The sequence below is a fragment of the Dermochelys coriacea genome, chromosome 2 (genome assembly GCF_009764565.3).
Source record: "Dermochelys coriacea isolate rDerCor1 chromosome 2, rDerCor1.pri.v4, whole genome shotgun sequence".
In the NCBI taxonomy this organism is placed as follows: Eukaryota; Metazoa; Chordata; order Testudines; family Dermochelyidae; genus Dermochelys; species Dermochelys coriacea.
In genome coordinates this window covers 263,943,750-263,965,904 of record NC_050069.1, presented here as the reverse complement: position 1 = coordinate 263,965,904, position 22,155 = coordinate 263,943,750, and the positions used below count along the sequence as shown (strand labels likewise).

General features: G+C 42.9%; 1 protein-coding gene across 1 annotated transcript in view; it reads left to right on the top strand.

The window, feature by feature from the left end:
• The window catches only part of OBSCN (obscurin, cytoskeletal calmodulin and titin-interacting RhoGEF), a 292,040-nt gene that overhangs the window by 81,484 nt on the left and 188,401 nt on the right, over positions 1 to 22,155 (top strand). Inside the window, exons 28-38 of the mRNA XM_043509759.1 lie at positions 829 to 941; positions 1,732 to 1,885; positions 4,523 to 4,684; positions 5,512 to 5,616; positions 8,038 to 8,304; positions 9,364 to 9,633; positions 11,008 to 11,274; positions 14,882 to 15,148; positions 16,729 to 16,995; positions 18,248 to 18,517; positions 19,194 to 19,460. Of these exons, the coding sequence (XP_043365694.1) occupies positions 829 to 941; positions 1,732 to 1,885; positions 4,523 to 4,684; positions 5,512 to 5,616; positions 8,038 to 8,304; positions 9,364 to 9,633; positions 11,008 to 11,274; positions 14,882 to 15,148; positions 16,729 to 16,995; positions 18,248 to 18,517; positions 19,194 to 19,460 (2,409 nt within the window). The remainder of the gene's footprint in view (positions 1 to 828; positions 942 to 1,731; positions 1,886 to 4,522; positions 4,685 to 5,511; positions 5,617 to 8,037; positions 8,305 to 9,363; positions 9,634 to 11,007; positions 11,275 to 14,881; positions 15,149 to 16,728; positions 16,996 to 18,247; positions 18,518 to 19,193; positions 19,461 to 22,155) is intronic.

Here is a 22,155-nt window from a genome sequence, read left to right as displayed (position 1 = left end):
ACTCCACTTGAGATGTGTTCCTGTAGAACAGACAGTGCATGCCATAGGTTGACTGCCAATGACACAGTCCATCTGGGCATGTCTTTGATTAGTTGTTAATGCCTGAGGTTTTCAGAGCTGTGCATGTCAATATTCTGCAGTTCATACCGTGGAGTTCATACCTCGCCTTTGTATTTATTGTTGAGATGCACAAGAAAACAGCAGAGAAAACTGATATAAATATACCCTTTCTCACATCCCCACCTATTATTATTTATGATTGATTATTATCTGTTATTAGGTACTGACAATTTGCTTGGTGCTGTCTAAGGTACCAAGTGAAGGCAATCCTTTCCCTTATTGTGCATGGAACTCCCTTCTTGAGCTGGTCTCTCCTTTATTCAAATCCCTCCCAAAGACTTGCCTTTTCTCTGTTGCCTACCAGTAATGGTATAATGGTATAGATATAGGGTAATCAATGATGGTCTTTAGATCTTTATATAGATAATATATATGCTGTCATTAAAACTGTGTATGTTCTGCTATGTCTGTATCTGAATGTCATGGCAGGGTCTTTGTCTGCCTTTTTATTTATACAGTGCTTAGCACATTCTGTCTGCTACCAGGAACAAATAATAATTAATAATAATGACATTATGTACTGAATAAATTAAATATGGGCTGTGAGCCAATGGCAGAATATGCAAAACAAATTTTTCATTTTCTTTTTTCTTTTTTGCTTACAAGATATAGTAATCACTTAAGATGTAACCTATTTGTTGATTATTCTCTGAGTCTTATGCTCCTACCAAACCCAATCGTCTTCTTACTGTATTTTCTTTTTGGCAGAGTTGCCTGTGAAAATAAGCAAGCCTTTGGTCGATATCAAAGCTCCTGAGAAGGATAAGGTGACATTTGAGTGTGAGCTCTCCAGGCCTAATGTGGAGGTCAAGTGGTTTAAGGTACAAAACTTAGCAGACAATAACATCTTCATTTCTCTTTTAGGGCCTGATCTAACTTCTCCTGAAGTCAGTGGGCACCTTTCCATTAACTTCGAAAGGAGATGGATATGGGCTGTTACTATGCAGCTCTGGTTATCCAATATTAATCAAAACTCCCCAGTTTTCTTTGTGTCCATTAGTTTGTACAGTCTACCTTACCTCTGTCTAGAATATTTATTTACCAGATCTTTAAGGGTGTTTTTATGGAGGTAGTCCCAAATTTCAACTTTTCTGGAATTTACAGTAAACTTGCAGATTTTTGTTGCTTTTATGTAAGGCTTGTTGATGATTATTGGTCCAGTCTCCTGACTCATTTAATTATGAGGCATGTTGTCAAATTGTTACAATATAAGACTGAGTTCCAGGACTCCTGGGTTCTATTTGCACTCCTGGGCATGGTAGATAGCCTCTCCTGGGCCTCAGTTCATCCCTTTGTAAAATGGGGACAATAGTGACAAGTCTCAGAGTGGTGCTGTGAGGCTTAATTATTTACTGTTTGTGAAGTGCTTTGAGGCCCTTGGATGAGTACACTATGGTTCCAGTTCCTCACAGTTTTAAGCACGTGCTTAAGTTCATCCCTATTCGGTGATGCATTCACACACATGCTTAACTTCACACACGTACGTAAGTCCCATTGATGTAAGCGAGACATAAGCATGTGTATAAAGTTAGGCACGTGTGAATGCTGCGCTGAACCAAGGCTTATATAACGGTAATAAGTGACTATCTTGTTTTGGTTTTTTCCTTCTAGAATGGATCTGAGCTCCGGCCAAGTAAAAAAATGGCAATTATTTCCCAGGAAATTAAGAGAAGCCTCATTATTCACAAGTGTGACTATGACGACCAAGGAACCTATGTATGCGATGCAGCTGACGACAAGAGTTCCGCTACCCTTATGGTCCATGGTATGTTTGATAGATAGAGGAAAGGTCCCCTGCTTTGAAGGTGTATTTGGAGATGTATTTCCTAGGTGATTTCTGTGTTTCTCATCTGCTACTTAGTTGCCTAGAGTTCAGAATTCTGCCTTGTTCGGTTTTCTCTTCTGTAGGTACTTTTGCAAGTAAGTACCAACTTTTTCTTCCAGGGCTCATGGCAATTTATCATTTTCCTTATTCTTTTAAACTTTGTTTATTGATTTTTATAATATCCAACAAATTATGACAAATGGTTGGCAAGAGACAAGGTACAGTAGTGCTTGGTAGACAACCACGGTCAAATGGTTGGAACTCCCAAGTTTTAGTTCAGACTCTACCGTTGAGTCAGTGAGAGTTTGCCAGAGTCAGTAGAGGATAAAACTAAGCTGGGATCACAGTGTTTGTCCCACTTTTTAAGCTACAAATGCTAAAATGGGAAAATAAAATCTCATGCTTCATTAGCGGCAAAGAGTCTAGTGGCAGCTTATAGACTAACAGACGTACTGGAGCATAAGTTTTCATGGGTGAATACCCACTTCGTCGGATGCATGTCACCCACAAAAGCTTATGTTCCAATACGGCTGTTAGTCTATAAGGTGCCACAGGACTCTTTGCCGCTTTTACAGATCCAGACTAACAAGGCTACCCCTCTGATGCTTCATTAGTTTAGTTTACTGCCATAGATGTCAAGATTAGATTTTGTCCTCTGTGTACAGCAGTGCACAACCGACATAGATTGATAGAATTTCTCATCTTCCTCTGAAGTGTCGGGTCTTAGCAGTGCTGAAGGAGGTTTTCGAACTGCGCGGAATAGCGGTCTGGGCTATAATCAGTCGTATTAAAATATAGCATAACCGCCCTTTTTTGTTTCCTGTTCTATGCTGCCATTTGGCAGCCACTCAGGTCAAGTTGCAGAAATGTTTTTAGAAAATGTCCCATTGCTGCCCTTCGTTAAACTCACCCTTTCTTCTTGAGTTTTAGTGCTTTGGATTTGTTGCTCTTTGGAGGCTGGTTCATTTACATATAAAGATAGAAATATAATCACAGGCAATTCTGAGATTAATGCAGGCTGTATGAGGTGCTTCCCTTTGGGTAGTGAAAGGCTGCAGTAAAATAGACCGGGCTAGATTCAGAGCTGGTGTAAATGGTTGCAACTCCACTCATGTCAATGGAATTGTGCTGGTGCTTACAGAAGAAACCTGATTCTGATTTCACTAGACCATAACACAGACGTGACATCATGAAGTTACAGTAACACCTGTTGTTGTAAAGCCTGCACAGCTGACTTTCGAACTAGGCTTCAGGGCTGCATTTGGGCTACAAAGTTCCAATGACTGTGACCTCTCTAAGTGGAAATTATGTTTTTTATTGTGGTTGTGAAACACAAACAGAGGCTATGCCATTGATCCTTGGCTGTGGCCAGGCACAAAGAGGATAGTGCAGAGACAGAGCCGGAGAGCTGCCAGTGCTCTGTCCCAATACTGGGACTTGCTGTGTGTCAGTCCAGTCCCCTGGCATAACTTAGGTTGCTCTAACTTGTATTGGCTGCCATTGGCCCACAGGGGCTGTTCTGGGGGCCGTGGATTGCCGGGGTTCAGGGAAGCCTTATCCATGCCCACTTTTACTGGACCACACCTCTTGCAGTAGCTGCAGAAAGGGGGTGGTGAATGAGCTGTTACACTGGCTCTGCAATGCTGGAGGATTCCCCATCACCCCCATACTGAGTTGGATCATCCCATAGTCGGCTATGCCATGTTCAGGGCTGCTTTATGCTAGCAGTGCAAAACAGCTGCAGGCCAACCAGGAGCAGGGCCTGTGTATTTAGCAAGTGACTGGTTAAGGCACCTATTGGTGCATGGTATAAGTTTTCTCAGCTTGCTCAACTAATGCTTGAATTAACCCTGACCGTCAAGGAGAACCATCTTAAAGCTTGACACTTAGTTGATTAAGTTTTCTTGGCAGATGAATCCTAGGCTCCTCCTGAGAGTATTAATCATGACAAATTACCTATGATAATGTGAAAAGAAAAGGAGTACTTGTGGCACCTTAGAGACTAACAAATTTATTAGAGCATAAGCTTTCATGAGCTACAGCTCACTTCATCGGAAATGCATCCGTAGCTCACGAAAGCTTATGCTCTAATAAATTTGTTAGTCTCTAAGGTGCCACAAGTACTCCTTTTCTTTTTGCGAATACAGACTAACACGGCTGCTACTCTGAAACCTATGATAATGTGAACTTTCCAGCTGTTGTTTCTGAGAGGGGAATAGATTGAGGTGGCTGATAGAAACTCAGCTATTATGGTGTCTTTAAAATAAAACACTTTGAGGAATTCTCAGTGGCCAGGGCAGATTGGAAAAGGCTTCAGATGAATCATACTTACCTGGCCAAATTTGCTTTAGCACCAAATTTTATCCTATTATATGCACAATTTTGCCCTAGGAATGCACAGCTACTAGTATGAAGTCATTGATAATTCCACAGACACATAAAAGAGTAAAATGTGCCTATTATGCTGTGGAAGGATTTGAAAGAGAAAGGTGGGCAAGTGTGGATTATGTGAAAAATAAGTCAACTTCATAAAGCTATGGAGGAATCAAATGTAAACATGTCTCTGTGATCCCACAGCCCGAGATATCAAGATCATTAAGCCCCTGGAAGATGTGGAAGTGAATGAAAAGGAGAGTGCATCTTTCACCTGTGAGATTTCACATGATGAAGTCCAAACCCAGTGGTACAAAAATGACACCAAGCTGAGGGCTGGAGACAACATTAAGATGTGTCAAGAAGGTAGGGTGCAAAAGTAGGGTGTTGCATGCTGTATTGTTAATGGGTATGTGGCAGAGAAAAGTGGGAAGAGGAGCAGAAGGTGTTGGGCCTTGAGCCCACAGAACTGACTTCTGGAATCTGCTTAAGAAGTTACAGCTTGTAGTATGTCCTGCTGTTCCAGTGCCATTGTCAACTGTAAGTAGGACTGGAATTGCAGTGTAGTAGCAACATGAAGGGGGATGTGAGTATGGATCACTTGCCTTCATGGCACTCCAAGGCAGGAGCAATGCACTTGGTTCCTTGAGGTAGCGAGCCGTTACCTAGCATTGATTGACTCTGGAAGCAGCTGTATCCAGTTTTCTCCAGCAAGGGTGCCTATTACTTATGCAAGAGGGGCTTTCAGTTTCTTGAGACAGAAAACGGGAAAATGTGTGGATGTGTGTGTGTCTGAGAGAGAGAGAGAGAGAGAGACAGACACTGACTCCAGGTGAGTTCAACCATCCCTACAATTAAATAATTCTAAGTACAGTTCAGTCCCTTGAAGGTACAAGGATTTGGGTTGGAGTTAGAGTGTGTGATAATGTACCTGTGTCTGCCTATCCATATTCCAGATGGAAATTCAGAACGGGGGAGCCATTACAGTCCTACAGGGAGTCAATTTTACTTTTCTAACCACTACAGGAATGTGCACTTACTTGACTTGGGGGTCAGATTCACCACTGTCAAAAGTGGCTATTGGTCTGTTAGAGCTAATGGAATAGTGCCTGCTTATACCTGCAGCATTTAGCCGCAGAAGATAAAACCATCTTCTCACAGCAGCTTATGTATGGTTGTGTTTTTATTCACAGGAAAAACCTATGCATTAGTTTACAAAAGTGTCCATGTGGAAGATGCTGCAGAGATCAAATTTGTAGCAGAAAAGGCAGAATCTCGAGCGCAACTTAGAGTTAAAGGTAAGTCTAACAGTAATGACAGCATTGTTAAAACAGTTTTTTGTAATAAATTAACCAGCTCCCATTGACTTCAGTGGGAACAGTGCGAAGCTGCTGCTTAGCACTTCTGAAAATCCCAGCCTTGCTACATTGAAACGAACAGGAAAAAACGTAACACCACTGTCTGGGTTTCCCGTACCAAGAATCAGCCTCCTTGCTGGGTATTTACCTTTGCTAAATAACATACTTCCTCTCGATATGGACAGGTTTTTTTATTCCTTTTTTAGACGAAAAGGGCCATGTTTAGATTTTGGGGGGAAATGTTTTCTTTCGAGAAGGCGTCCCCATTTCTGCTTTCTGAACATTACCCCTTGCTGCTTTACACTTAAGTTGTGTGACAATGTGTCAGGCAGGGCAGTTGCAAGAGGGTGGTCCTATTGGGTTCCGGGAAGTGGGTGGGCACAAGGGGACGAGCCACTGGGCCCAGGACTCGGATAAATATGGGGGACAACAAAACCCAAAACAAGGACAGGCGTGAAGGTCAAAGGGTCAAAAGTAGGCAACCTGAAAGGGACTGAGCAGAGAACCCTGGGCAGTACCCACTGCTCCTTGAAGATGTCAAGGGAGCCAGCAGATGCTGCCCAGAGGAACTCTGCCCAGATACGGGAATGGAGAGAGGAATGGAAATAGGCCCCAACAGTTGTATAGTGCCTCCTTGGCCAACATCCTCTCCCTAGTGTTATAGTGGGCCACTTTGGCCATTGCTAGGAAGTTGATGAGGAGGTCTTGCGACTTTGAGGGGCCATGGGATGTGCATAGATAAGAAGGTGAGGGGAGAAGTGCAGCCAGAACCATAAAAATAGGTTCAGGAGGAGCCAGAAGAGGAGCTACAACCTGGCACACTCAAGATAAACATGTGCCAAGATCTCCCTCATGCCGCAAAAGGAACAGACATCTGGGATGGGGTGAACCGTGCTAGATACACGCCCATGCTCATGACGCCATGAAGGAGCCGGCAACTAATATCCCCGGTGGGCCATGGGACCAAGGTGGAATACAGACTGGTCCATCAGGGATCCTCACCCTCAACAGGTGGCAATAGTTCCCACTACTTAATATTGGGGCGGGACACAAGGGTGAGGAAATGAAGAGTATGGGGCATGAGAATGTACAGATTTGCACTTGGTGTGGTTCGGAAATAAACCGGCTGCAGGTCGTGCAGCCGGCTTGAAGTATGTGGGGGGGGGCAATCAGGGGAGCTCACAGGGCAGGGGCCCGATGAAAAGATCCGGAGGGCCAGGGGTGAGGGATGGGCAGGGAACATCCTCTAAAAGACCTGCTTGAGGTAAACCCAAGAGACGGACAACAAGGCTGCCCTCACCTTCTGAAGTATGCACAGGGGAGTTCAAAGGTGGAGAGCCCCAGGCACTGAGCAAGCACCAGGGGATCCATCCTCTCTCTCCGGTCGAATTCCAGGAAGTCTCTGATTCTGGTAACTCCTGCCAGGACCAACCTCTGGTGCATCGAAGGGGATGCAAGAGGGTGATGGAAGGCAGGTAGGTTAGCCCTAGAATGCCAAAGGCCCTTTTTCCTATAAGCTGAGAAGGGGTTATCTCAGGTCAACTAGGAACACCCAAGTCTGATTAAGGGCTGTCTGAGGCCTTTAAAACCCCTCCTCTGGTGAGAGGAGGTGGAGGAGAGACAAGTTGCTGCAGAGCTAGTGGCAGCAGGGAGATAGGCTTCTCCAGGGTAAGAGGCTGCTCTCCTCCCAGCCGGGGAAACAACCAAAGCTGAGTGCCAGTTTAGGGGAAGGACTGACTCCCCAGGGCCAACAACAGGGCAACACCCTCCCAGCGAGAGGGCAAGGAAAGGTATCCTCCTTTTGTTTTGTGTTTGTAAGTTGATTGTTTTTTTCTTGTTTGGTGGAGGGGCACTCCTTGGGCCTGCCCAGAGGCCTACCTTGAAAATAATGACAAGTAAACACAGAGGGGGAAGACAAACACTATACAGTGTGGGGCTGATTTACTCCAGGCCCTAACACCGCCAGTGGGTGAAGTGGACAGAGGAGGCCTCTTGCCACAGTTGTATAGAGAATGTTTATGTCTAATTTAAAAGGCAAGTTCTGAGGGAGAAGGGAAGGTGGTCTCATAGTTAATGCACTGCACTGGGAATCAGGAAATCTGGATTCAGTTCCCACCTCTGCCACAGACTTCCTGCACAACCTTGGGCAAGGTATTTAACCTCTGTGTACTGCAGTTCCTTATCCGTATACTATGGATAACAATGCTTCCTTCTTCCAACTCTTTTTCTTATGGTGTGTGCAATGGAGTCCCAATCATTTTCGAATAATTGATGATGATGATGAAGGAAATGTTACTAATGAGCTTCATCTGGCACCGTCCACTACAACCACACAGTTTGTTTTTTGTTCCTCCTCCTTAGAACTGCCTGTAAAATTTGTGAAGCCTCTGCGGGATAAGATTGCTATTGAGAAGCACCGGGGTGTCCTGGAATGCCAAGTGTCTCGCCCTACTGCCAAAGTTAAATGGTATAAGAAGAACATTGAGATTCTTCCCAGCCAGAAATATGAGCTGGTGAGTGACAGTGTCTATAGGAAACTCATCATCAACGATGCCGAGTTTCAGGATGAGGACATTTACACATGTGATGCTACTGATGACACAAGCAGTGCTCATTTCTATGTTGAAGGTACTGGACTATTTTCTTTCAACTTGCTGGAGGGAGAGTGGATAGTTCCAGAAAGTATTTGAAATTTAATCTACAAATATAACTTAATTAGCATTTGATCATTTTTTTTATTTCTGAAGCCCCTAGGCTTTGGGGGGCAGGCGCGTCCAGCAATATGAACTTGTGATCTATCCTCCCAAGGGAAGTGGTAGAATCCCCATTCTGGAGACCTTTCCAATTAGAGTGGAGAAAGAATTATTCCCTACAATAGGCTGCTTTTGCAGTGGGATTTCAACTAGATGCCCGATGTGTTTCCCATCACTGGGAAGGTTTAATTCTATGAACCTTCTATTTCGGTTTATATTTCTTGGTTTCTGATAACAGAACAGAAAGTATGGTCTTCTGGTTAAGGAATACAACTGCAAGTCAGGAGACCTGGATTCTCTTCTGGCCTTTGTCCCAGGCTCGCTGTCTGACCATTCACCAGTTGCGTGTGTTGCCATATATAAAAAGGAACCAATAATATTTACCTACCTGACAAGAGTTCTGTGGAGCTTAATTCACTAATGTGTGTTAACTTTGTTGACCTCTCTGGGCATGAAGTATTATAATTAATATGAAAAAGTCTATCCCTAAATGCATGGTCTAACACAGCATTTCTCAAACTGGGGTCTGCGAGGGTACTCCAGGGAGTCCGCAGGCACCGCTGATCAAATCCTCCCCTTCCCTCCCTCAACTCTTCCCCCTCCCTCCCATCGCCTTTTGTGTGCCAGGGAACAGCTGTTCAGCTGTGTGCAGGAGGCACTAGGAGGGAGTGGGAGGAGCGGGGATGGGGTACACTTGGGGGAGGGGGTGGAATCATGTGCGGGGCCACTGGCCCCAGTGATAAATTCCTCCCCCCCAGTGCCTCCTGCATGCCACGGAACAGCTGTTCCCCAGCGTACAGGAGATGCTGGGAGGGAGTGGGGACAGGGCGCGCTTGGGGAAGGGAGGATCCTAAGGGTTGCTAAAGTTTTGAGAACCGTTGGTCTAATATATCTTCTTGCTGTATCCTCTTCTTGCTTTCCACCCTCATCCCAGAGCAATCCATTAATATTATAAAGGAGTTAAGTGATGTGGATGTGACAGAGCCCGCAGAAGCCAAGTTTGAATGTGAGATCTCCATTCCATCGGTGAAGCCCCCCAAATGGTCTCTGGGTGGAGAGGTCTTACAGACTGGTAGAAACGTTTCTATAGAGCAAGAAGGCACCATCCATCGACTGATTCTGTGGAAGACCAATTCTGACATGACAGGCACCATTCAGTTTGCAATTGGCAAATCAAAATCCACAGCAAACCTGCTTGTAAGAGGTAATTTGATGTGCCCTGGTTATGAGAATTAATTAGAGCATGGCCCAGACTCCTTCAGAACCTTCTCCCACTCACCCAAAAATAATTTCAGCCTAATTTGCAACTATTTTTTGTATAGTCTCCAAACTGAGATGTCTTTCTAAAAGATATGTCTTTCTAAAAGACACGTTATTAGGATTAATGCAGGAATCAGTGAGTGAAATTTATATTGTCTATGTTACCCAGGAGGTCAGATTAGATGATCACAAGGGAATCTCTGGCCTTAAAATCTATTAATCTAAAACCAGGACAGTCACAGTAAGATCCAATAAGAACATAAAAGCTGACATACTGATTCATACCATGGACCAGCTTGCCCAGTATCCTGTCTTCTACAGTGGCCCATACCAGAACTTCGGGAGAACTGTACAGAACAGGGCCACTATGGAGTGAGCCACCCCTGTCTTCCTCTCTCAGCTTCTGGTAGTCTATACCCTCTATACTTCCCGCTTTGGGTCAGGGTCAGAAATAAAGAAATACTAAGAGAGGCTGCTCCCAATGTGTTTTTACTCACCCAAGCACAGAAAAAGGCTGAAACCTTCCAGTAAAGCCTCTTGCAGGTTTCCAGGCCCATTTCTAGAAAGGAAAAGTTTCAGTAGGAAGGCCAGAAGAGGTGTGATATTTGGATTTTATCCAAACCCCATTAAAATCAATGGAAGTCCTTTCATTTACTTTAGTGGGCTTTGGATCAGGGCCCATCATACTTTTAATACAGGACTGGGTGTCAGCAACCCTTGAGTTCTAATTCTGACTGAACTTCTCTGAGGTCATGGGCAAGACCCCCCCCCCCACCTCAGCTTCCCTAGCTGATGATACTGCTTCAGTAATTCATGTGGATGATGTTCAGATTAATTAGATGATGATTATAAAGTGCTTTGAAAATGAAATGTGTTGTGTGCTATAAGTGCTGAGTATAATTTGGATAAGCTTGGTGAGACCAGCCACATTTTTGTAGATTCTAGCTGAGAAAAAGCTCCCAGTCTTTTGAACTTAATTTTTCCATATGCTAAATACCCTGGGCTAAATCCTGAAGTCCCCACTCAGCCCTTATTTAGACAAAATCCTCAGTAAGAATTTTGCTGAGTAATAAACAATGCATCAAAACTTTCGAAATTTGGCCCTGCATTTGGTGGTAAATATTCAACAATCCCTTTGGGAATCATATCAGCAATAATTCCTGGTGTAAATTATGCTACCCGTGGCCCCTTGGCAAGTCAAACCTCTAACAGAAATTCAGAATGGTCCTTGTATTAACTGAAGTTGATTACAAATAAAATTGCACCTCTGTTTTCAGATTGTTCTTATCTGTTCCTCCTTCACAACCCTCTTTTACAGATATTAACGTGCAGATTACCAGAAAGTTGGAGGATAAGACTGCCTTAGAACACCATTCAGTTGTCCTGTCCTGTGATTTTAGGCCTTCTCCAAAGGTTGTAGAGTGGTTCAAGGGACACACCCTCATTGAGCCCTCTGAAAAATACAAACCCAAGTGGGAGAAGCACACAGCAGAACTCAAAATTTTGAAACTGACACCTGATGATTCTGGCACATACAAGTGCCTAGCAGGAAATGCAGAAACCAAAGCCACGTTGACAGTGGAAGGTATGTGGTTTGCAGCAGGGATGGCTTTCTCATTTGCCCAGCACATATCTGTATGGTTAGATATGCACCTTTGGCTCTGAAGATTCTCTGCTTGGTTTCTTTTGTTGACTACAGAGAAATTCACATATTTCTCCTCTGCAATTTTAATATGTAAATAATCATTAGTGAAAAGTGCTGTTTTTCAAAATCATTATAGTGCATTTTAATGGTGCTGTGTTGATAGGCCAGCAGACAGAAGTATAGTTCTTATCCATAAAACAGGAAAATCATGAACAGGAGCAGTGCCTGTGCAATGCTCTGGCATTATGCATGTGATCATATCTTTCTAGTGGCTAGTCTGAGGAACTAGAGTATCTGGTACTTTAAGCTAAATAAGTCTCTTTTAATTCAAGTCCTAGAAGCTCTGTTTTGGGCACTGAAGGTCCTGGGCTTTATCCCAATGACCAGTGCAGAGTCGGTTTATACGTGCCATAGGTTCATTATTCAAGAAGTACAGGCTCTGGAGACAGAGGTAGGTAAACGAGACTTTCCGAGACACGTAGTGCAGTCCCACACTCAGTCTGACTGCTTCAGTGCTGTGGAGGAGCAGGAAAGTCTCAGGAAAGGAGAATATCAAGCTGGAGTGGAGGGAAATTATCCCATAGTTGGAACGCTCCTTCCAGATGATGTTGTGCTGTCCTCTCGCACTTGAGGATTCCCCTTGGCGGGGCAGCTATTAGCAAGAGAGTGGTAATAGTAATGGGGGATTTGGTTATTAGATAGTTGGGTTTGTGGTGACTGGAGAACTGCATGATGAATTGCTACTGGACAATGGAGTTGCTAAAGTTCCTTGTCACTCCAGGAAGACAAGCCCGTTGCAGAGAAGCTAAATGAGTCTTCATTGCAGAGGATGTGGGGGAGTTTCCCATACCTGAGCCATTCTTTTTAGGTGACAGATCTGAGGAACTGTCCCAGATTTGAGATGTCAGTAGAGGAGGTTTTGGAACAAATTGATAAACTAAACAGTAATAAGTCACCAGGACCAGATGGTATTTACCCAAGAGTTCTGAAGGAACTCAAATATGAAATTGTACAACTACTAACTGTGGTATGTAACCTTTAGCTTAAATCAGCCTCGGTACCAGATGACTGCAGAATAGCTAATGTAACACTGATTTTTTTAAAAGGCTGTAGAGGTGATCCTGGCAATTTACAGGCTGATAAGCCCAACTTCAGTACCAGGCAAATTAGTTGAAACTATGGTCAAGAACAGAAATATCAGGTACATAGATGAACACAATATGTTGGAAAAGAATCAACCTGGCTTTTGTAAAGGGAAATCATGCCTCATTAATCTGTTAGAATTCTTTGAGGGGGGTCAACAAACATGTGGACAAGGGTGATCCAGTAGATAAACTGTACTAGGACTTTCAGAAAGCCTTTGACAAGGTCCCTCTCCAAATGCTCTTAAGCAAAGTAAGGAGCCATGGGAAAAGAGGGAAGGTCATCTCATGGATTATTAACTGGTTAAAAGATAGGAAATAAAGGGTAGAATAAACGGTCAGTTTTCACAGTGGAAAGAGATAAATAGTGGGGTCCCCCAAGGATCTCTAGGGGACCAGTGCTGTGCAACATATTCACAAATGATGTGGAAAAAAGGATAAACGGTGAGGTGGCAAAGTTTGCAGATGATACAAAATTACTCAGGATAGTTAAATCTGAAGCTCACTGGGAAGAGTTATAAAGGGGTTTCTCAAATCTGGGTGTCTGTGCAACAAAATGGCAGATGGAATTCAGTGTTGATAAATGCAAAGTAAAGTACATTGGAAAACATAATCTCAACTATACAAACAAAATGATGGGGTCTAAACTAGCTGTTACCACTCAAGAGAGAGATCTTGGAATCATCATGGATAGTTCTCAGAAACATCTGCTCAATATTTAAAGCAGTCAAAAAAGCTAACAAAATGTGAGGAATGATTAGGAAATGAATAGATAATAAGACAGAAAATATCATAATGCCACTATATAAATCCATGTTATGCCCACATCTTGAATATTGCATGCAGTTCTGGTTACCCCATCTCAAAAATGATATTTTAGAATCAGAAAAAGTACAGAGAAGGGCAACAAAAATGATTAGGGGTATGGAACAGCTTTCATATGAGGATTCAAAAAACGGGGGCTGTTCAGAGAGGGGATATGATAGAGGTTTATAAAATTATGCATGATATGGAGACAGGGAATTTACTTTTTCACATAATAGACGAACCAGGTGCAACTCAATGGAATGAACAGGCAGCCATTGTTTAAAAGAAACATAAATCCTTTTTCTCACAGTGCACGGTCAATCTGTGTAGCTCATTGCCAGGGGATGCTGTGAAGGCCAAAAGTATAACAGGGTTCAAAAAAATTAAAGAAGCCCATGGAGGGCAGGTCCATCAATGGCTATTAGCCAGGTTGGTCAGGGACAAAGTCCTATACTCTGGGTGTCCCTAAGCCTCTGACTGGCAGAAACTGAACAACAGGGGACGGATCACACGATAATGGCCTGGTTGTGTGCATTCCCTGTAAAGTATCTGGCACTGGCTATTGTTGGAAGACAGGATACTGAGCTGGATGGATCATGGCTCTGACCCGGTTAGGCCATTCTTATGTTCTTGTGTTTTCACCACGCTTCCCCTGCAATAGGCTTCATCCCTGACCTAAAGGTGCAACCTAGGGTAACTCATTATCTCTGTCCAGTTAGCACTTTGTCTATGAAACTGCAGTCTTGGGTGACTGTTGTTATTTTTTTGTGGGGGGAGGAACATGGAACCTTTCCACTAACAATGGAAATTAGGCCCGTGATTAATTTAATTGAATAGCCATATAGCCATCACTTGATAACATCTAGATGCTACTGACCAGAATCAGATTCGTACTAGTGGCTTACAGTTTAAAAGTTCCATATTGCTAATCAATCCCCTTAATCAGCCAGTCCTGTGAAGAATAACATTTCAACAATCTGTTGGCTTTCAGGAAGGTGATCTTCTAGTTAAGCCACTGGTCTGGAACTCAAAAGAAAGGGCTTCAAGTTCCATCTCGTCACAGACTTCCTGTGTGACCGTAGGCATGTCACTTGATCTTTGTATACCTCAGTTCCCCATCTGTAAAATAGGGATAATTAAATTTTCTTTCTTGCACCCTTTGTCTGCCTTATCTGTTTGGAGTGTAAGCTTTATGAAGCAAAGGCTGATTTTTAGAGTGTGTGTGTGTGTGTGTGTGTCAGTGAGAGCTAGATCTCAGTTGGCACATTTAGATGTAATACTACTATTACTTTATAATATGTGGCTATGACACATGGTGGGGGGAGGGCCTATCATTTGAGAAGGAATTAATTATTTTTTAATAAAAAGAGTTTTTTATTTTGCATTGGATGCCTTATTTTTGGGCTCAATACATGAGTGACTAGGTGCAATGTAACAGCCTGTGATATACAGGAGGTCAGAATTGATGATCTATTGGTCCCTGCTGGCCTTAAACACTATCAAATCTGTGATTCTGTTAATGATTTTATGAATTAATTATCATCATTGTTGTGATGACTGACTTGTTTGTTTATTTATGTAACTTTGGTTTCTTGCAGCCCGGCAGGTGGCCATAACCAAACACTTGCAGGATGTGGAGACCGAGGAGGAGAGCTGCGCGGTCTTCTCCTGTGAGCTGTCCCATGACGACGAGGAAGTGGAATGGTTACTGAATGACACTGTCCTCTACACCAACAGCTGTAATGAGATCAAGAAGATCGGCAAGTACCACACTCTGACACTGAAGCAAGTCACGCCAGACGATGCAGGAACGGTGACTGTCAAGACAGAGAAGGTGTCAGAAAGCGCTCAGCTGAAGGTGAAAGGTGGGTAACGGCCCCAATCCTATGGAATTATTTAAGAATGTAAATAAGAAATGGAAAAGAGTTATCAGTTGCCCCATCCTTTCCCTGCCAATACAGTGTAGCTCCCTATAGGCCCTATGATTCTCTACCAGAATTTGAGTAGTTAATTAACATGGATTCTACCTCTTCCCTTAGGTGTGAATACTGTAGTCCAACTGAAGTTATTAGGAAATTCGACCCCGATATCCTGCCAAATATTACTCTTGTTCAGCATTATCCTATTACTTCTCACTGTTGCAACCTGGATCACTCTGAAAAATTATTTCCTCTGCTGAATGTTACAACCCTTCAAAAATCTATAGATGGTTATCTTGTATTGGCCTTTGATTATTTGTAGCTAAACTCCAGTGTGTATCTAATGGGGCACAGCAGACCACGGCTTCCTTTCAAGAAACCTATTCTGGAATTAGACTGTTTCAACAGCAAGGAAATATTTTGTCCTGGTTATGGATATACCTTTGGCGAGAAGACAACAGAGGGAGAAGCTGGAACTGAAGGTTCTTTGAGATTTAGTCCCCAATTCCCTTCAGAGAATCTGAGAGATATTCTCCCCCTGTCATGTCCCCTTCAGAGCGTCTGAGGGATTTACTTCCCATGTCCCCTCAGAGACGCTGAAGGGTTTACTCCCCCATCCCCTCACAGTCACAAAAAGCAAAGATGCACTTTTAGTCAAAATGTATTTTAAATTAGATTAAGGAAAATAACAAGATGTTGGAGGGGGAAGTAGAATCTCCATGAGAGAGAGCACAGTATGTTTCTCTCCTACTGTTAACATGCTGCATTAAGTGTTGAGCAATATGCAGTCTCTCCAGCTGGGGGTGTGCATGTGGTAAAACGAAGTCACATCCTTTTCTCCGGGGCTCATTTTCTTTCTAAACCACAAACTCAAAACCAGAACCAATCAACTCACACTCTTGGGTATTAACAACCTGAACTCTTTCTAGCTCCCTTCCCTTGTGTTGGTTCTCCCTGTCTACAATGGTGAGACCAACACTAAGGCTTCCCTGACCCTAGGTCTCTCCTGTTGGCTACCCCTGCTTTATAGCTGGTTTTCTGCATGGACATGACATGCTTGCTCCCAGTCATGTGTCCTGTGGCTACAACTTCCAGTTTTAAAGGGCCCACGGGCCATAATAGGTCCATGGGGGTGTGCACCTGTACCCCAAGGCCCAGTTACAGGCACTGCACTGCAGAAAGAAATATGAATCATAACAGCCACAGTACACCTCAAGGAGCACCATGATTCCATGGGACCTCAGCACTGCAAATAGCTGTCCATGGCATGGAGATGCAGATCATCTCTACACCCCTACTCCCACAACAAAGGGGTTATTGAAAACTGTGGTCCCCCTCCCTCCAAAATAAATTCCAGGGACATGAGGTGTGAGAGTGCCTTCGATTCCCAATGTATATGGTCATGGCTGCACTGAGCATGACAAGAGTTTGATTAAGCCCTCTTTAATCAACTGGAATATACAGCAAGTTGTTTAGTCTGAATGTCCTGTTTGTTTCCCTCCCTCCCCCTCATTAATTTCCTTCAGAGAAGCCCATTGTCTTCATGAAGTCCTTGGATGATGTTGTTGGGGAGGAGCGTGGTGTGATCACACTGGAGTGTGAGGTCTCCAAACCAAAGGTCAACCCCATCTGGAAGAAGGACAATGTGGAGCTCATTCCTGGTGACAAGTATGAGCAGATGCAAGCTGGGAAAACACTGTGTCTCATTGTTCACGATCTGGACAAGAATGATGCTGGTTTATACACATGTGATATTGGCACTGACTGTGCCAAGTCACGAGTCAGCATTCAGGGTAGGTGCAGCTGAAAACGACTGTGTTCTTTTAAATGGCGCTATGAATGAGTGCTGCATGCTTCTTTTTGAGTCACATATTCTCCTTCATGAGGCACAGTCGTCTCCATTTTAAAATCAAGATTTCAGTAGTTACCAAATGATACACAGATGTCTCTGCAATCAGTTATTCTCTATTCTAAGCATAGGGAAAAAACTATGACATCTCAAATAGCATTGAATGGTACTTGTTGGCAGCTCAAAACATTTTAGTGGCAGACATTGTAGATCTGCACATTTTCAAGAACTTTATTTACTCATTTTCTTCCTAGATAAGGCATATTTTATGGCTAACTTTCATAAGATGGCCAATCATTTCCCCTTGTATTTATCATTCGTTTAGTTTGAGGCATTTAGTATAGCAGAGGTGCAAATTGCTGCACACCTCTCTGCTGGGTTCAGCTGTTTACTGGACTGAGCTATGGAGCAAATCCTTCTGAACCTTCTGTTAATAAAAATGATGAGCCAAAATGACAAATAAATGCCTTAATAAAAATGTTGATCATACATATGCATGCAAAGAAGAAATATGGATTTCTTTAAAGAAAATAACATGGAGTTTAACATGTTAACTTAGAGTCTATTCTGGGGAAACAAAAACAGAATTATATCCTCCATTTGAAAAAAATACCCACAGGCCCCTGTTCCTCAGTCCTTGTTACTATCTGTAGGAAGAAAGTGTCCCAAGTCTTTCAAATGCCCATGTGTTCTGAGCTGTCTTGGGCAGGTCACAACATGGCAAACAATCACTAACATCCCATTTCTCAGAGCCAGTGTGAGTGGAGACCTTCACCGCATGCACAGGTGTAGAGGCTTCCTGACTGACATTCTTGTCTCCAGCTTTTATGGAATCTTGACTCCATTTCACAGAGGATGCTTGTTTTTCCTAAGCATGCTCATTCTAGTGCAAATTGTCCAGGTTCTGTCAAGTCCCCTTCCCATCCCTACAACTCAGTGGAGGAGGAGGGGTTACACTTGGCATTAAGGGATAACTTAGTAGTAGTTCTTCCACAATATTGAATATGCAAATGAAGAATGTGGTGCTTTTCCCTGTCTCATTCTCCTAACCCTTCAGATAGTGTTCAGTGTTGTTCTTCATGTGAATTTTAAGCCTTTCCATATATGTTGGTTGCCCTTTTAGGCCTCTGACTGCTATACAATACCACTTTTCTCCAATCCTAAATAACTGTAGCACCTGCCTTCTTGCCTTTCAGAGCTGAACATTGGTATCACTAAACGCCTGAAGAGCACTGAAGTTCAAGAAGGGGAGAATTGTACTTTTGAGTGTATTTTGTCCCATGAAAGCATTGACGATTTTCACTGGATGCTGAAGGGGAATGAAGTGCACAGTGGTGGACGATTTAAGATCTTTAACAAAGGGAGGAAATACACCCTCGCCATCAGGAATGTGGTTGCTGCTGATGCTGGGGAAGTAGTCTTCACTGCTCGCAACTTAAACTCCAAGGCCTCGCTGATTGTGAAAGGTAATGAGTGCAGAGAGATTTCAGAGTTGGAGCAATGTCAAAAAATAGGTTAAGACAAAATTCTTATCTCATTGAAGTAAATGGCAACTTTTCCATTGAATTCAATTGGACGAGGAACTGATCTTAAAAACAACTTGAAATATTGAAACATTTTATATTGCTTTAAAGCTTTTAAAATAAATGTTTATGGGGGGAAGGGACTATTTAAAGTGGGCTCATCTCTGCTTGCAGTTTTCTGAGTACTATTAATTACATGTCAGAAATTATGGGTGCAAATTATTGCAGGTGCAAATGCAGTTAGATGACTAGCCACTCAATTTGCACCCACAGTAATAGCACCCATAATTAACTATGAATGCAAAACGGTAGCCATCAAAGTGAATGCCTTTTTTACAAATAAGGCCCATTCTGTCATTCTGGTAAGTAATTAATTGTCAGTTCCCAATTGCTGCTCATTGACATCCAATAAACAAAATTAATGTCCACTAAACATGAGCACTTGCTTCCCCCCCCCCCCGATAGTTCTATCTGAAAGTAAATCGGTAATGTAATGTGAATTTATTCTGTTATGTGAATCTATATTAAATGATTTTTTAGATAGAAGGAAGCCTAATGCTCCAAAAAATGATAAAGTTCCAGAACATGGATTTTTAACAGATATTGTTGCTTCCCTTAGAAAAACCAGCAGAGATTATAAAGCAGCTGGAGAATAAGACAGCAGCAGCAGGACAAGACATCAGCCTGAGCTGTGAAATGTCCAAACCTGACACAAATGTGAAATGGTACAAGGATGGCAAAGCGATCCGGAAAAGCCAAAAATATGACTTGTGCCAAGAGGGAACATGGGCCATACTAGTCATCCACGATACCATGACCAAGGATACTGGGGAATACACGTGTGAGACGGAGACATCTAAAACTAAAGCATCAGTCACAGTAGAAGGTCAGTGGACAAACACCCAGGAGCCTGTGAAAGTATGTAGAGTAGGCCAAAAAACTGGAAAACTTTTGAAGACATTTTATTCCACTGGCTTTATTTAACAGACCAATTTTTTTTTTTAGATTAGTAATTTCTGAAAAAAACTTCGCAATTTTGCAGCACCTAACTGTGTGACTTAACTGACTGATCTGCATGGGCGATGGCGAGGGAAAGCCCCCAAACACACACTGAAAATGATATAAAGGAAAAACTATTTGAACTTTATTAATGTTAATTGTACCCTAAATGCCAGAGTAATAAGACCACGATCTATGCCAAAGAGGAGTCCAGTGGTTAGAGCAGGGGACTGGGATTTAGAAGCAACTGTCTCTATCCCCATCTCTGCTGCTGACTCTCTGGGTAACCTCTTTGTGATTCAGTTTCCCTATCTTTACAATGGAAATAACACTTGCCCACCATTATTATTACTATTATTAAACATTTATATTGCAGTAGCATATTGTCAGGGTTCCCCTGCACTCTGAAGTCTGGGCTACAGAAGTGGGGACCTGCATGAAAGTTTATATTCTACCAGCTTAGGTTAAAACTTCCCCAAGGTACAAATTCCTTGTCCTTGGACGGTATTGCTGCCACCACCAAGTGATTTACACAAAAATTAACACTTGGAATCCTCCAAAATATGCCCCCAAGCCTTTTCACCCCCTTTCCTGGGGAGGCTTGAGAATAATATACCAACTCATTGCCTTAGCAATGTGAGCACAGACCAGACCTTTGTCTTCAGGACACTGAATCAATTGGGTTCTTAAAAGAACAACTTTATTATAAAGAAAAAAGTAAAAGAATCACACCTGCAAAATCAAGATGGAAGGTAACTTTACAGGGTAATAAAAAGATTTAAAACACATAGGATTCATAGAATCATAGAATATCAGGGTGGGAGGGGAACTCAGGAGGTCATCTAGTCCAACCCCCTGCTCAAAGCAGGACCAATCCCCAATTTTTGCCCCAGATCCCTAAATGACCTCCTCAAGGATTGAACTCACAACCCTGGGTTTAGCAGGCCAATGCTCAAACCACTGAACTATCCCTCCCCCCGCAATTCCCCTCTGGACTCAGTTTCACAGTTACAAAAACAGGAATAAAATTACTTCTGTGGCATAGGAAAATTCACAAGCTAAAACAAAAGATAACCTAACACATTTCCTTGCCCCGCTTACAATTTCTGTGGTTTTAGATGGATTATTCCAGGTATATTTTCAGAAGATGTTGTACCTGCTTGGCTTCTCCCTCCGCTGGGAGAGGGAACCACAAAAAAGAGCAACAAACATATCTTTCCCCTGCCAGATTTGAAAGTATCTCCTTTCCTCATTGGTCCTTCTGGTCAGGTGCCAAGTAGTTTATTTGAACTGCTTAACTGCTTACAGATAAGGCGATTCAGTTCAGCTGCCAAGGAGGGATTTTATGCTACACTTCCCTCTATATTTACGGCACACCTAAAGTCCACAACTATTATCCCAGGCACAAAACAGACAGATAATAAATTACAATCCTTCCCCCAAAGAGTTTGCAATCTAAAAACCAAAATGTAACAGATGGATGAGACAGACCTCTCCACCTCTGGACAGCACCTTGAGGTGTTGAATAAGTACAAAAAATATTCATGTTAATAATGATAAATAATAATACATCAAGCTCTGACAGTGTGTTCAGTGCTGTATGATTTGAAAAGTATCAAACCAATTCCAAGGCAATCCAAAATCCAGGTCTCAAAAAGTAATATTGTTATCACGTGACCTGATTTTCAGAGCGGCTTAAAATCTATGAAAATTAGGCCAGCAGTTATAATTCAAGTGGAGGCCTGGATTTATCCCTAAACTCATTGTACATGTCTCTTTTCAGTACTAGGGGCTAGTGAACTACATCTGGAAATCGTTGCATTTCTCACCAGGGAGAGAGAGAATTTCTTGCCGTGGAATTTAGTACATTGTCTTTCATTGTCTGCTACAGACTAGGGACCGAGTGGCTAGGCAGCAGTTCTGAAGAAAAGGACCTAGGGGTTACAGTGGATGAGAAGATGGATATGAGTAACAGTGTGCCCTTGTTGCCAAGAAGGCTAACGGCATTTTGGGCTGTACAAGTAGGGGCATTGCCAGAAGATAGAGGGATATGATCTTTCCCCTCTATTCGGCATTGGTGGGCCTCATCTGGAGTACTGTGTCCAGTTTTGGGCCGCACACTACAAGAAGGATGTGGAAAAATAGGAAAGAATCTAGCAGAGGGCAACAAAAATGATTAGGGGGCTGGAGCACATGACTTATGAGGAGAGGCTGAGGTAACTGGGATTATTTAGTCTGCAGAAGAGAAGAAATGAGGGGGGATTTGAGAGCTGCTTTTAACTACTTGAAAGGGGTTTTCAAAGAGGATGGATCTAGACTGTTCTCAGTGATAGCAGATGACAGAACAAGGAGTAATGGTCTCAAGTTGCAGAGGGGGAAGTTTAGGTTGGATATTAGGAAAACCTTTTTCACTAGGAGGGTGGTGAAGCACTGGAATGGGTTACCTAGGGAGGTGGTGGAATCTCCTTCCTTAGAGGTTTTTAAGGTCAGGCTTGACAAAGCCCTGGCTGGGATGATTTAGTTGGGGATTGGCCCTGCTTTGAGCAGGGGGTTGGACTAGATACCTCCTGAGGTCCCTTCCA